Below are 13,579 nucleotides of genomic sequence, written 5' to 3' on the forward strand. Positions count from 1 at the left end.
CCATGTCCATATTCTCATTCACCATATCCACCTCGCCCTTCACCACATCCATTTCGGCATTCACCATATTCATCACACTATTAACCACATCAACTAATTTTTTTGTTTTTACGAGTAACAACCCTTAAGTCCGGCAGCACTTGCTTCAGCTGTCATTTCTTTGAACAGCTGTTCAGCTAAAAGCGTTCCATTGACAGGTAAAGGGTGCTTGCGAATTTTCAATGCATACCAGCTGCTTTTCCTGATTAGAAATTGTGTAAATTGAGCAAGGATAATACAACCAAACTGAAAACACTTAAATATGTGCAAATTTGACATGTGGTCGCGATAGTCCTTAAAAATGAGTGCAACACAGCGCACTATTTTAATTCAAGCCCATAGTGTTTGTAGCTGTTGATACAAAGGAAAAATGAAGTGGCTATTGTGTTGGCATAAGATTTTGAAAAAAATGCTATTGGGTTGGAAGTCATTGCATTGGTGTGCATTCATTGCACTATGCTTTGTAGCGCTGGGCGCTTATTGGTTGATTTGGTCATCGGAAATGCGCATCGAAGAGACTTGGAGTAACGGTGAGTGGGAGTGTAGAGTAAAGCATAAGTAAAAGGCAATCAAATTATACTTTTTTCAGCCATAAAACCTTTGGGCAGAATAGCAGCAGCAACTACAAATAGTAGAACGTTTACTATGGATAACTTTGACTACGAAGAACAATTAGTGGTACTGTACAATCGTGTGCCTAAAACAGGCTCCACCAGCTTTGTTAACATTGCTTATGACTTGTGCAAACGAAACAAATTTCATGTTTTGCATATAAATGTAACTGCAAATATGCATGTATTATCGTTGCCAAATCAGGTGAGTAATGTGCGGGACGTACACAATTATGCAAAATAGGGACGAGACATTTTTTTTTTGCTAAAGTGTGAAAAGCGCACCATGTATTCAATTTATCTTCCCTTCCAGATCACGTTCGTACGTAATGTGACGAGATGGCATGAAATGAAGCCAGGTATATGATTTAATAACATAGTCTGATAATCAATTCCGTTGCTCAGTATCACAGTCCATCCCGACAACTGATTCAATAATATATGTATATACATATTTTATAATATAATTTTGCTCACTATGCATGCTTGTTAATTTTATACTGTAATCCGCATTTACATTCATTCATTCATTCATATTTAGTCTGATTAATTGTAAAATTTGTAGACTAACAAATAAATAAACAAATAAATATTCACTTTTTAACAGCGCTTTATCATGGCCACATGGCGTTTTTGGACTTTTCCAAGTAATTATTATGAACTATGCATCGCAAGATTTCTTTAACTAATGTGCTTTTATTTCAGGTACCAAATTGCCCACAAACCAATCTATATCAATATAGTTCGTAGGCCATTGGATAGGCTAGTTTCTTACTACTATTTTCTACGTTATGGTGATAATTATCGTCCGAATTTAGTACGCAAAAAGGCTGGCAATAAAATGGTAAGTATGAGCAGCTTTATATTTTCGACATAACTCACGCTTATATCGAACGAAAAAATGATAGGCTAGGATACTAATCACTATAATATCGAGGAAATTCCAAAGACAGTCTTAGTCCAGAAGTTGTTAAAGTTCCATCTCGATTAAAATCGGTTGCTCAAAGCAGATTTACAAATATCGCTCGCTTGAAAAATCCTCTTATAAAAGTGCCGAAAATTTCACTTGGAGCTTGGAGCCTGTACGTACAACTAAGGGCTTAAAATCAGTATTTAATAGTGGATTAGCAATGTATAATGCCGTCCCAGATGAAATAAAAAATGTAAGAACAGTTGGATTGGTTAGATGCTAATGCAATGGCTGATGATTAATATGATATAAAATAATATTTAATAAATCTATTTAATTTATGATTTAATAATCGGGGATTGCCCGTATTGCTTTTTTTAAATGTATGAAAACATTTATTTGAAGCAATTTTTTAATTTTATAATTTATTTAATAATTTGGGAAAAATTCAAACAACGTGACATCAGGACGGACAAGACGACAGCTGTTTCGATTATACCTTGTAAATCTCTTCAAAGCCTTTTCTCCCGGGAGTGGGAGTCGAACCCGCACTCTTACGATAGTTGAAATGGTTATAAACGCATTCTATTCTATCTATTTATTTTAGTTATAATTAACCTTAAATTTTATATACAGCTGGCTGTTAAACTTAATAAGAAATAATAATTGTATAGAAATTAATTGAATTAGCCGTAGACTACTTTTTAATAAATAAATAAATAATAATTATCTTGTAGTGACCGCTCTCCACCTGCAAGCTCAAGATAAAGGAGACTCTACTGATGGAAGCGGGAGCCAGGCAAAAGTATCATGATAGATGCCACAAGGCAAAACTCACATGGCCGGAATGGAATGAGAAGGGATCGCGAGAGCTTCTCACCCTCCGTAAGAGGGATCTTTCCTTAGTTGTAGGTGTTCTCACTGGTCATGTTTGTATTGTACAGCATACGGAAAGGATTGGCGCTCCATTTAATGATTATTGTAGAAGCTGCGGCAACGAAGAGGAGCCAGAAACTGTTAGGCATCTACTCTGTGAATGTCCAGCGCTCGGTAGAAGAAGGCAACGTTTTATGGGCAAGATGTTTCTGGGAGATCTGACTGATATAGCTGAGGTCAATATACGACGCTTAGTTAGCTTCACAAACTCAAAGAAGTGGTTTGATTAGCAGAGTGGGAACAAATCCGTGTGGTTTCACAATGGGCATATAAAGGCCTAAGTGTGCCGCTCCGATGTGGACGGCAGCCACTTGAACCTAACCTAACCTATATAGTGAAAAAGAAATGTTCAGATAATTTAACTGGTTCAAAGTAGAACTAAACAAGAATTGCTGTGACTTAGTCAAAAAATTAAGAAAATCAGGAACAGGTTGTTTGGGATGTTGGATATTGATTTAAGCTCTTTATAGTTGACTGCGGTGTAAGCGTTGTTACGTTTGCATGAACTGGTCTGCACGGCCACAAGAACACTGCAACCCCCAATTTAAAAAAAAAACTTGAAACGAATTTTTGCCAATAACCCAAAGTTAAACACTGTGTCCAAAATAATGATAGAGATCAGGTCGTGTTATCCTGGAAGTGTAACTGACTTTTTTTTATTTGTTTTGATTTCCAGACTTTCGATGAATGCGTGTTATCCAAACAGCCAGACTGTGATCCAAAGAATATGTGGTTGCAAATACCATTCTTTTGCGGGCATGCTGCTGAGTGCTGGTATGCAAAAAAAAATGTGTATAAGAAACGAATGCATTTTTTAATTTACTCCTATGCAATAACTTAATTTGTTTCTTCTCAAATTTACGCAGGGAACCCGGTAGCACGTGGGCATTGAATCAAGCGAAGCATAATTTGGTTAATGAATACTTTTTGGTTGGTGTCACCGAGCAAATGGAAGATTTTGTTGATTTGCTTGAACGTTCGCTGCCACGGTAAATACATTTTTTTTTATATTATCAACAACAAACATACAATAACATAATTTGAATTTTCAGTATATTCCACGGTTTTCGCGAACACTATCAACATTCCAATAAATCACATTTGCGCCAAACCTCATGGAAGATAGCACCAAATGATGATACAATACAGGCGATACATAAATCTAAAATTTGGCAAATGGAAAATGAATTGTATGAATTTGCACTGACACAATTTGAATATAACAAACGTAAATTGACTGTGCCAGATAATAAACATTTGCAAAAGTTTATGTATGAAAAGATCAGGCCAAAATGATAGCAAATAAAGCGCCGTTATGCTACTTTTGCAAAGTCAGCAAATAAGATGCGAAAAAATGCAACACACAAGCATGAGTTGGAAGACAGCGATGGTGAACGTGTGCAGGATTAATATGTTATTCGTATTTAGTCTATATATATGCAATTTTGTTATTATTTTTTACATATTTTATAAACACGTCTTTTAAGCGATTTTTTTTTAATAGAGGTATCGAGGAGGCCATTGGAAGACCGTTGTTGAAGAATGATCTTCTTCGAACAAACCTTTAAGTTTGGTATTTTATTTCAAAAAATGCATATCTTCAAATTTTTTTCGTATGCTATGCTATTTCTGCTGAAAGTAATAAAAAACAAACTCCTCTTGAATCGGATTTTTGGCAGCGAATACTGATATAAATCGTAAATAAAAAATTGTAAAGCGTAGATATGACGTTTCAACGATACTTAGGTATAAGTACCGAAAATGCTCTATATCCTTTCCGGTCAAGACGACACTTTCAAAACTGACGAAAGTGTTTTCTTAGCTATAATGTGCCCTGCCGTGCGATCTTCCACTTGCATAGACAGATAATAAAAACTGGTTTTATTCTTCAAATCAGCTTTTATAAAAATCCTATATAGATTTTTTATAATATATCAACTTTTGAATTGTATTTGTAAACATTTTGAATAATCATTTAGTTTGTCAAGTTAGGGCTTCAAAACAAAATAAGCCAAAGTTTGCCAGTTTCGAAATCATATAAGTGCAATTTTTTTTTTGTAAACTTTGACCATTCTTATTATGCTAAAATTTTGAAAACGTTTAAAAATTTAAAACCCCAATTTTTGTTATTATTATTTTTTTATTTCATAAAATTTTTAAAATGGTTTCAGAATTTATGTATATATTTTAAAAACATTTTTTTCATGGCGAACTTATAGAGGCATTACTTTTGGTTCTTTTAATTACTGAGGATTGAAAAATCCGTTCTTTAAATTTTATTAACGTCTCCAGGTAACCTTTCAAACCTCAAAATGAATATACATTTACTGGTATATTCAAAAAGTTTGAAGCACAAAAGTTGTTAAATAACAGGTTTGAACTTTACATACATCTTTAAAATAATGCCGTGAAATCTTTTTTTTTTTGGCAAAACTTTGATATATGAAAGAGCAAAATTCATTAAAATCGATATTGTTGTGGAATTACCCCTACGTGAAACTTTGTGTAAATAGAGAAACTTTAAAATTATAATTTGCTTATTTTTAAAAAATTATATACCTACTTGTTTCATTTATAACCAAAATGTACTTAATAGTTAATAAGGCTTATTGATAATTGTTATAAAATACTTCGAAAATTTACTTTGTAGTAACATACTACGCGCAAAACGTTTAATTGCAGCTTGTACAAAAATAAAATTTTTGTAACTCAAAAACTATTTTTGTTTATTTTTTGCGCAACGAAAAAATATCTCCTTACTCTAAATAATAATTAGCAAATATGTAAATGCAAACAAATATATGTAATACATACATACACTCATACATGTATACTATATACTACATCTAGAAATTATAGCAAAATTTTTCATAGCATATCATAATTTTTTACTAAGATATACATTTTCTGTATACAATGTTCTAAACAATAATGAATTTGTATTTGTAAACTAAAAGAAGCTAGTTTAATTGTATACTACTTTACTACATTTCTGCCGCCCTTATTTTCTTTTATATTTACACCTTTTGTATTACATACTGTACTTATAAATATTTATTTTTTTATGTAGAAAAATAAAACAAACAAAAAATTAAGTGTAACCAAATTAAGAATGCAAAGAAGGACATTCAAACGTTTTTATACTGACAATACATTCAATAAAGTAAGAAAAGAAAATTTATATTAATTATATAGTTTATATATGTATGTTATATAAAATGTGTAGATAAAGAATTAAACATAATAACTTATATAAAAAAATTAAAATTTAGTATATGTACATTAGGGCGGATCAAATTGTATGGGGAAAAATGAGGGAAAAAACTTCAGGTGCACATCCAGTTTCTGAATCTATGGGTCATACTGAGTAATATTGTCCATGGGACCATAGGTCTGAAATTAATTTCGAGCCTCCCTAATTTTGTTAGAAAATTTTATATCCCAATCCCAATAGCGGCTCTTACAAATAAAATACATGAAAATAAATGTCAAATTCGGATTCGGAATGGGATATAAAATTTTCTAACAAAATTAGGGAGGCTCGAAATTCATTTCAGACCTATGGTCTCATGGACAATATTACTCAGCATGACCCATAGATTCAGAAACTGGATGTGCCTGTGTAATTTTACCCGCCCTAATGTACATGTATAAATAAAATATAATAATTATTAGTTCATAGAGTATTTGCACGTACAAATGGAATTTAATTTAAAATAAAAAGCTAATTCATAACAAAGAAATGTAACAAAAAACAAAACATGTATGCATGCAGACTTAATTTACATCGCGTTATTCGATAGTCGACACTCGTTGATTCCATACTTCAATTCGATATCGAACGCTCGCCGAAACAGTTTTGGTTTCTGTATCAATTTCAGAAATGGTTTTGAAGCTATTTTGTTGTTGTTGTAGCGAAAATGACACTGTTGTTGTTGTTGTTGTAGCAATGCTCGCCCCACCTAATAGCCGCGACCGATCACAAATTGTCATCAATATCCTCTAACGGGAGTCCAAGGAAACTTGCCGTTTCAACAGGGGTGGACCATAAGGAAAGGGGTGTTAGAGGCGTAGGTTCCACATTACAATTAAAGAGATGGTTGGTGTCATGTGGGGACACATTGCAAGCAGGGCATACATTTGGTATGTCGGGGTTGATTCTGGATAGGTAAGAGTTTAACCTGTTACAGTATCCAGAACGAAGTTGAGCAAGAGTGACACGCGTTTCCCTGGGGAGTATGCGTTCCTCTTCTGCGAGTTCTGGATATTTTTCTTCAAGTACTGGATTCACCGGGCAATTCCCGACATAAAGGTCCGACGCCTGTCTATGGAGTTCACCAAGGACCTGCTTGTGTTTTTCCGCTTCATACGGCTGGATTCTCAGTTGCCGTATTTCCTCAAAATGCTTACGGGGATGACTCCTTAGGCCCCTAGGCGGTGCTGGTTCGTCAATCAGATGTCTGTTGGGATGCCCAGGTTTCTGGGTATTCAACAGAAACTGTTTGGTCAGCATCTCATTTCTCTCCCTGATGGGGAGTATTCTCGCCTCATTATGCAGATGGTGTTCTGGGGACATAAGAGACAGCCCGTGGCGATTCTGAGAGCCGTATTTTGGCAGGCCTGTAGTTTCTTCCGGTGGGTGGTTTTTAGGCTTGGCGACCATATGGGTGACGCGTAGCACGTAATCGGCTGGCTAATTGCTTTGTATGTGGTCAAGAGCGTTTCTTTATCTTTTCCCCAGGTACTGCCAGCAAGGGATTTGAGGATTTTATTAAATACAAAAAAATAAATGTAAGGCGCGATAACCTCCGAAGAGATCTAAGGCCGAGCTTCTCTTCCGATTTGCGTCGTGCTCCTCTTGATTTTCCCTACAAATTGGCCGGAGGGGACCTACATGTTTTATGCAGACTCCGAACGGCATCTGCAAGGCAGATGAGTTTTCACTGAGAGCTTTTCATGGCAGAAATACACCCGGAGCGCTTGCCAAACACTGCCGAGGGGCGACCCCGCTTAGAAAAATTTTCTTCTAATTGAAAAACCTTATTTCTAAAATTTTGATGTTGCTTTGCCCGGGAGTTGAACCCAGGGCATACGGTGTGATAGGCGGAGCACGCTACCATCACACCACGGTGGCCGTCAAGTGGTGAGGATTTTATTACGGCTCTGAATTCTTGGAACAGTTGCGGTTGCGTGCGCACCAAAATGTAGATCCTGATCAAACGTCACACCCAAGATTTTGGGGTGTAGGACAGTCGGTAGCGTAGTGCCATCGACGTGGATGTTCAATATGGTCGACATTTGGGGCGTCCATGTTGTAAATAAGGTCGCGGAAGATTTAGTCGGTGACAATGCCAGGTTTCGCGAGGCGAAAAAACTGGAGAGATCAGGGAGATAGCCGTTTATTTTATTGCATAGCTCATCGATCTTTGGACCTGGGCCTGTGGCCATTATTGTGCAGTCATCGGCGTAGGAAACAATTGTTTGTGACTCCTTCCGGTGGTGAAGGTAGCTTAGATATGTAGAAATTAAACAAAAGCGGGGATAGGACACCACCCTGTGGCACCCCTTGTTTAATTCTCCTTTGTTTTGATGTTTCGTTTCTGAATTGCACCGATGCCTGCCGACCACCCAGATAATTTTCGGTCCACCTTTTAAGACATGGGGGAAGGGTAGACCCTTCCAGGTCTTGCAGTAACGAGCCATGGTTGACCGTATCAAAAGCTTTTGATAGGTGTAACGCTACGAGTACTGTTCTATGGTGGGGATATTGATTCAAACCGCAATTTATCTGGGTGCTAATGACATTTAGCGCGGAGGTAGTGCTATGGAGTTTTCTGAAGCCATGCTGATGAGGGGCTAGCTGCAAATGTGCTTGGAAATAAGGGAGCAAAATGGCTTCAAGCGTCTTTGCCACTGGCGATAGGAGAGATATCGGACGATATGACTCACCTACGTTAGCTGGTTTCCCAGGCTTTAGTAGCGGGACCACCTTGGCCATTTTCCATTTCTCGGGTATGACAAAGGTGGAAAGAGACAGGTTGAAGACATGCGCTAAATATTTGAAACCCTCTTTCCCTAGGTTTTTAAGCATCGGCATGGCTATGCCGTCTGGGCCCACTGCTTTGGATGGTTTAGCGCGACCAATGGCGTCCTCAACCTCTCTAGCGGTGATGGTAATTGGTGACGCGCTGAGTTTGTGTTTATGTGCGTGTCTATTGGCTCTCCGTCTATCTTTGTCGACCGTAGGATGCATTATATATTTTCGGCAGAAAGCGCTCGCGCATTTTTTCGCATCCGACAGCACCTTATCGCCAAAGGCGATGGAAACTTTGTCTTTGTGCTTAGTCGGATTCGATAGGGACTTTACGGTGGACCAAAGTTTACCTACACCGGTAGAGAGGTTACAACCTCTTAGGTGCTCTTCCCATTTCGCCCGCTTGTGTTCGTCCACAAGCAATCTGATGCGTTGGTTTATATCCCTTATTTGGGGGTCGCCTGGATCAAGCTGTTTTATAAGGTCGCGTTCCCTCGCTAAGCTCGCGGCCTCCGCCGGGAAGTGGGGCCGGATTTCGGGAATTCTCCCGGCGGGAATGAAATGTGCCGAGGCGGATTCAATGACCTTACGGAAGGCACGCTCCCCTTGGCGGGCATCAGTCGGGATAGGGAGGGCAGCAAAGCTGCTGTCTGTTGCAGATTTATATTCTTCCCACTTTCCTTTTTTGAAATTTATGAAAGTGCGTTTTTCGGTGACGATGAAGTCGGCGGTACGCTCGAACGAAATAAGTATGGGCAGGTGGTCGGATGCCAATGTTACCATCGGCTGCCAGTTGACGCAGTTTACGAGTTCTGCGCTCACGATTGAGATATCTGGCGAGCTATGACAGCTTCCTACCATACGTGTGGGGGCGTCTCCGTTTATTGTGCAGAACGTCGTTTCGTCTATTTGATCCGCCAACATCTCACCCCTACTGTCCGCCCGCAAGTTTGAATGCCATAGGTCGTGATGGGCATTGAAATCGCCTAAGATAATGCTATTGTTGCCAGTGAGTAAGGCCTCGATATTAGGGCGGTATCCACTGGGGCAGCAGGTGACAGGAGGGATGTAGATGTTGATGATTTCTAGATTTGCATCGCCTGACCGGACAGATAGGCCTTGACGTTCTAAGACATTGTCACTGCGGTCGATGCCAGGATCAAATATATGATATTGCACAGAGTGGTGTATAATAAACGCGAGGCCGCCTCCAATTCCGCTATCGCGGTCTTTCCTGTGGACATTATAACCAGAGCAGGTCTGCAATGCAGATCTTGCTGTGAGTTTAGTCTCTTGAATCGCAGCAATGCGGATGTTGTGCCGCTTCATGAAATCGACTATCTCCGTAATCTTCCCAGTTAGTCCATTACAGTTGAACTGCAGAATTCTGAAGTGCATGAGGGGTGACGCCGCCACTCTAGGGGTAAGTGAGGGGTGACTACGCCTAGGTTGTGGAAGGCCAGTAACGCAATTGCTGTTGTGGCCTTGGGACTGGGCGCCCTTGGGCAAGCATTGGGGTACCCGGATGATTTGGGTTTGCGACCTGGCAACATGGCGCGATGAAACCCGTCGAGGGGTTGCCGTCGCAGAGACCAGAACATCTAGGAAAGTGGCACCACCCAAGGCAGGAGCTGCATTGAGCGGATGTCGCAAACCTATATATTCTGTGCTGGCAGACGGTGCAAACGGAGGCAGGGACTAAGAGTCTGTTTCCCTGACCTGCACGATTGCTGCCAGAAAAGAGGGGGGGAGAGGAAGACGGGGGCAGGGGCTGATGCTCAGCATTGCTACCAGCTCTACTACGAAGGTAGTAGTTATGAGTGGTATCAGCTGTTTGAGTTGTTGGCGCCGTGGGGCGCGAGCAGCAGCGGGTACTTGTTGTGGCTTGCTGAGCAGCGAAGCTGCTGGAAGGTAGTGGGGATACGCTTAGGCGTAGACTACGGGACGCCCTTGGGCGTGAGCAGCAAGGAGCCACAAAAGATTTATAAAAGTTACGTGGACGTCGGGTTTTGGGATCAAGCCCAGAACAACCTGTCCGATGCAACCATCCCTTGCACGAGACACACTGAACAGAGTATGACCGTCCTAAAAAGATTCTTTTCTGGCAAATGCAGCAAAACCATTTCTCAGGACCGGGGTCAGGAGACGGACCCGGATTGGGTTCGATACCTTCCCGGAGTAAGAGAATATGTAGCAGTCCTGCTGCAAGGAGCTGCTGGGAGGATGACAATTTGTGGGAGGGACGAAACAAATTAAATGGGGTCACACTGAAATGACAGTCCTTGGTCGGGAAAAATCCCGAGTCGCTCCGGTACATAGAACCGACTGCCTTGGGAAGCGCGAAAATGACACTCCGACGAAAATGACACTCCGCGTAGGTTGTGTGGTGCGTTATCGATGTTGGTTGGTCTCTTGTCGGATTTAGATCCGGTACGTTCCGGTAACATGCACCATTAAAGTACTAGCCTCAACATCTTGGGAACGATTAAATATCATCAAATGGAACCTTCCATGTCATCCCGCCCTCTCTTGCTAGATCTATGAGGAACTTGTGGTCACCAGAGCGTAGGAGGATAAAGAAACAGTATTCGCCACGGTTAGGTGAGGTTGAAAATTGTCAACAAACAAACGAAATTCTTATCTTATAATCTCAAAAGCATAAATGTTCAACTTACGAATATGCAATTCTTCAATTTTCAATCGTTGGGTATACACCATGGTTCGGTATGACGCGTCGAATTTGTATGTAATGCAGAGCGAAAAAGATCAGTTGGCACTCATTCTTGTTCAACATCGAATTACGGAAAGTCACTCTATTTTGTCTAATAATTTTGTATAAGATATTAGATTACGAAAGAAGTCCTAGGATGTATTAAGACTTCTCACTTCTTACTTTCAATTCAATAATGTTTAATATCACTTAAGATATCAAGTACTTTCAATTTCCTCGTTTACGAGCGCATGCGACCTAGTTTCTTAGGGACCTAGTACAGAATCTATATCCATAGAAGAGTGTCTGCATCAACAACACCCCAAAATCTTCAGATAATGCTTTTAATCTAGTTTTCTTGTATTTGTACTCAAAGTATTGATATTTTTTATTTAAATTAATTATACAATAACTATGTTGTAAGTATATTTAGAGCTTAGTATAATTATGCCTAAGTTTATGTATGCAGTTCGATGTATATATGTGACCCGGTCTATGAAAAGGTGGCTTATGACTCAAAAAAGAAACTGCGAGACACAGCTGTTAACAGGTGTGTTTTTTTTTTTTTTTTTGAGTCATATGCAGCCTTTTCATATATTATATTGATATAGTCTTAAAAAAAAAACAATAATAAACTTGATATTTATATTTGAAAATAAAAAGACCTGCAAAACTATCGATAGTAGCTTTCTAACTTATTTTCGATAATTTAAAAAACACTCTTGATAGTTTTAAGACTATCGTATACTATTATATAGGAAATGCCGTCTGCCTTCAACTTAAAAAAATTTATATATAATATTTGGTTAATTCCGGTCTTGTCTTTTCACGTGAGCGGACGTGCGGAGTCATCCTCGGCTCAACGTTGGCTTCGGTGCTCCCCTCGGGCGTTTTAACGGAGTTAGGAGATGCGATACCTCCCGGACCGGAGTTAGGGTGGATTCTTGCATTCCGAACAGGAATCAAAAACTCGTTGAAAAACATGACGTCTAGCCACATAAGGAGACCAATACAAATTTATATAGAAGGAAATTCTCGAATTTTCCTTTAACAAAGAAAATTGAAACTACAATTATAAAAGTACATTAAAGAATTGTTGTTGGCGTTGTAGCTTTCGAGCTGGCCAAATAATTCCAATCTTATTCAACCTTCATCCGGTATTATCATATATGTAATACTCCTATATTGCTAATAGAAAATGCTCGCAATGTGTTTTTAATTCGAAATCAAAACAAGGCAGCCTATAAAATTTTTGTGATTGTAGCAGTATAAGTGTGACAAGAAAAAATTAAAATTTAGGTACATTCGATTATTGAATACAAAAACAAAAATGTTTAACCAGCAATATATCGGCACTCTGATGTTTGGGAATGTACCTAGCCTTTTGTAGCAATATAGGAGTATTACATATATGGGTATTATTATATACGCGCATTGAAGTAACTTTGAAATCTAAAAAAAAAAAAATTCTTGATTCTAAATTAAATCAGTACATAAGTTGAGTGCCGTCAAAATTTGGTATGCAAAAATAATAAAAAAAAAATTCAGCAAATACATGTCCAGTGTAAACTATTAGCACTTCATGAAAAACTTGCTATCGAAACTATCGGCCCGAAAAAAAACTAAAAATAAAACTATCGATAGTGCCATCGATCTTTTTGTAGCTCTAGAATTTAATGTTTTATTTATATTGTTGTTGTAGCTGTATATCCCATCCGCTACTGTTCAAAGTCATATAATGTTATCATCATCATTTATTATCGCTTAACCGCCTAGGTGATTTTGGCCGTTGAGCAGCAAGACACGTCAGCCATCCCTGCTTTTCGATTACTGATGTTTTTTGTTGTTGTTGTTGTTGTTGTAGCGATAAGGTTGCTCCCCGAAGGCTTTGGGGAGTGTTATTGGGGTCAGAATATCCGTGGTAGGCATGCCTGTCGTAAGAGGCGACTAAAATACCAGATTCAAGGGGCTGTGTAGCGCAACCCTTCAGGTTGCCAGCGCAATATATAGCTTCTTCAAACCTAATTGTCAACCTCACCTATCCGCGGCGAATCCTGTTTCACTAACAGACAAGGCTCGGGCGACCCCAAGCTCCTCATGGAACTTGGGGGTGGGGAGGGAGGGATTGCCTGAAGGTTTAACGTGGTCATATAAATCGTTCCCGAGATGGTCGGGCTAGCACCTTAATGGTGCTGTGTTACCGGAGCGTACCAGGTCTGTATCCGGCAAAGTACGATTACTGTTGTCGACGCCAAGTATGATCAGTTTTCCTCCATCTTATGCTGCTGTATTTGGGTGCCGAAAGGAATCATTTCTATTTAAAAATAGTGTGAATTTCA

The 13,579-nt window shown here is 39.1% G+C and overlaps 1 protein-coding gene across 1 annotated transcript; it reads left to right on the forward strand.

The window, feature by feature from the left end:
* The first annotated feature begins 170 nt into the window (after window positions 1-170).
* Hs2st (Heparan sulfate 2-O-sulfotransferase) lies at window positions 171-8,373 on the forward strand. Its single transcript, XM_067764450.1, has 8 exons — window positions 171-569; window positions 629-855; window positions 964-1,009; window positions 1,258-1,297; window positions 1,356-1,494; window positions 3,173-3,270; window positions 3,363-3,485; window positions 3,549-8,373. Exons 1-8 carry the CDS (start codon window positions 410-412, stop codon window positions 3,790-3,792), a joined length of 1,077 nt encoding a protein of 358 aa, XP_067620551.1. The 5' UTR covers window positions 171-409; the 3' UTR covers window positions 3,793-8,373.
* The last annotated feature ends 5,206 nt before the right edge of the window (window positions 8,374-13,579 follow it).

This window comes from Eurosta solidaginis, chromosome 2, assembly GCF_040869045.1.
Source record: "Eurosta solidaginis isolate ZX-2024a chromosome 2, ASM4086904v1, whole genome shotgun sequence".
In the NCBI taxonomy this organism is placed as follows: Eukaryota; Metazoa; Arthropoda; class Insecta; order Diptera; family Tephritidae; genus Eurosta; species Eurosta solidaginis.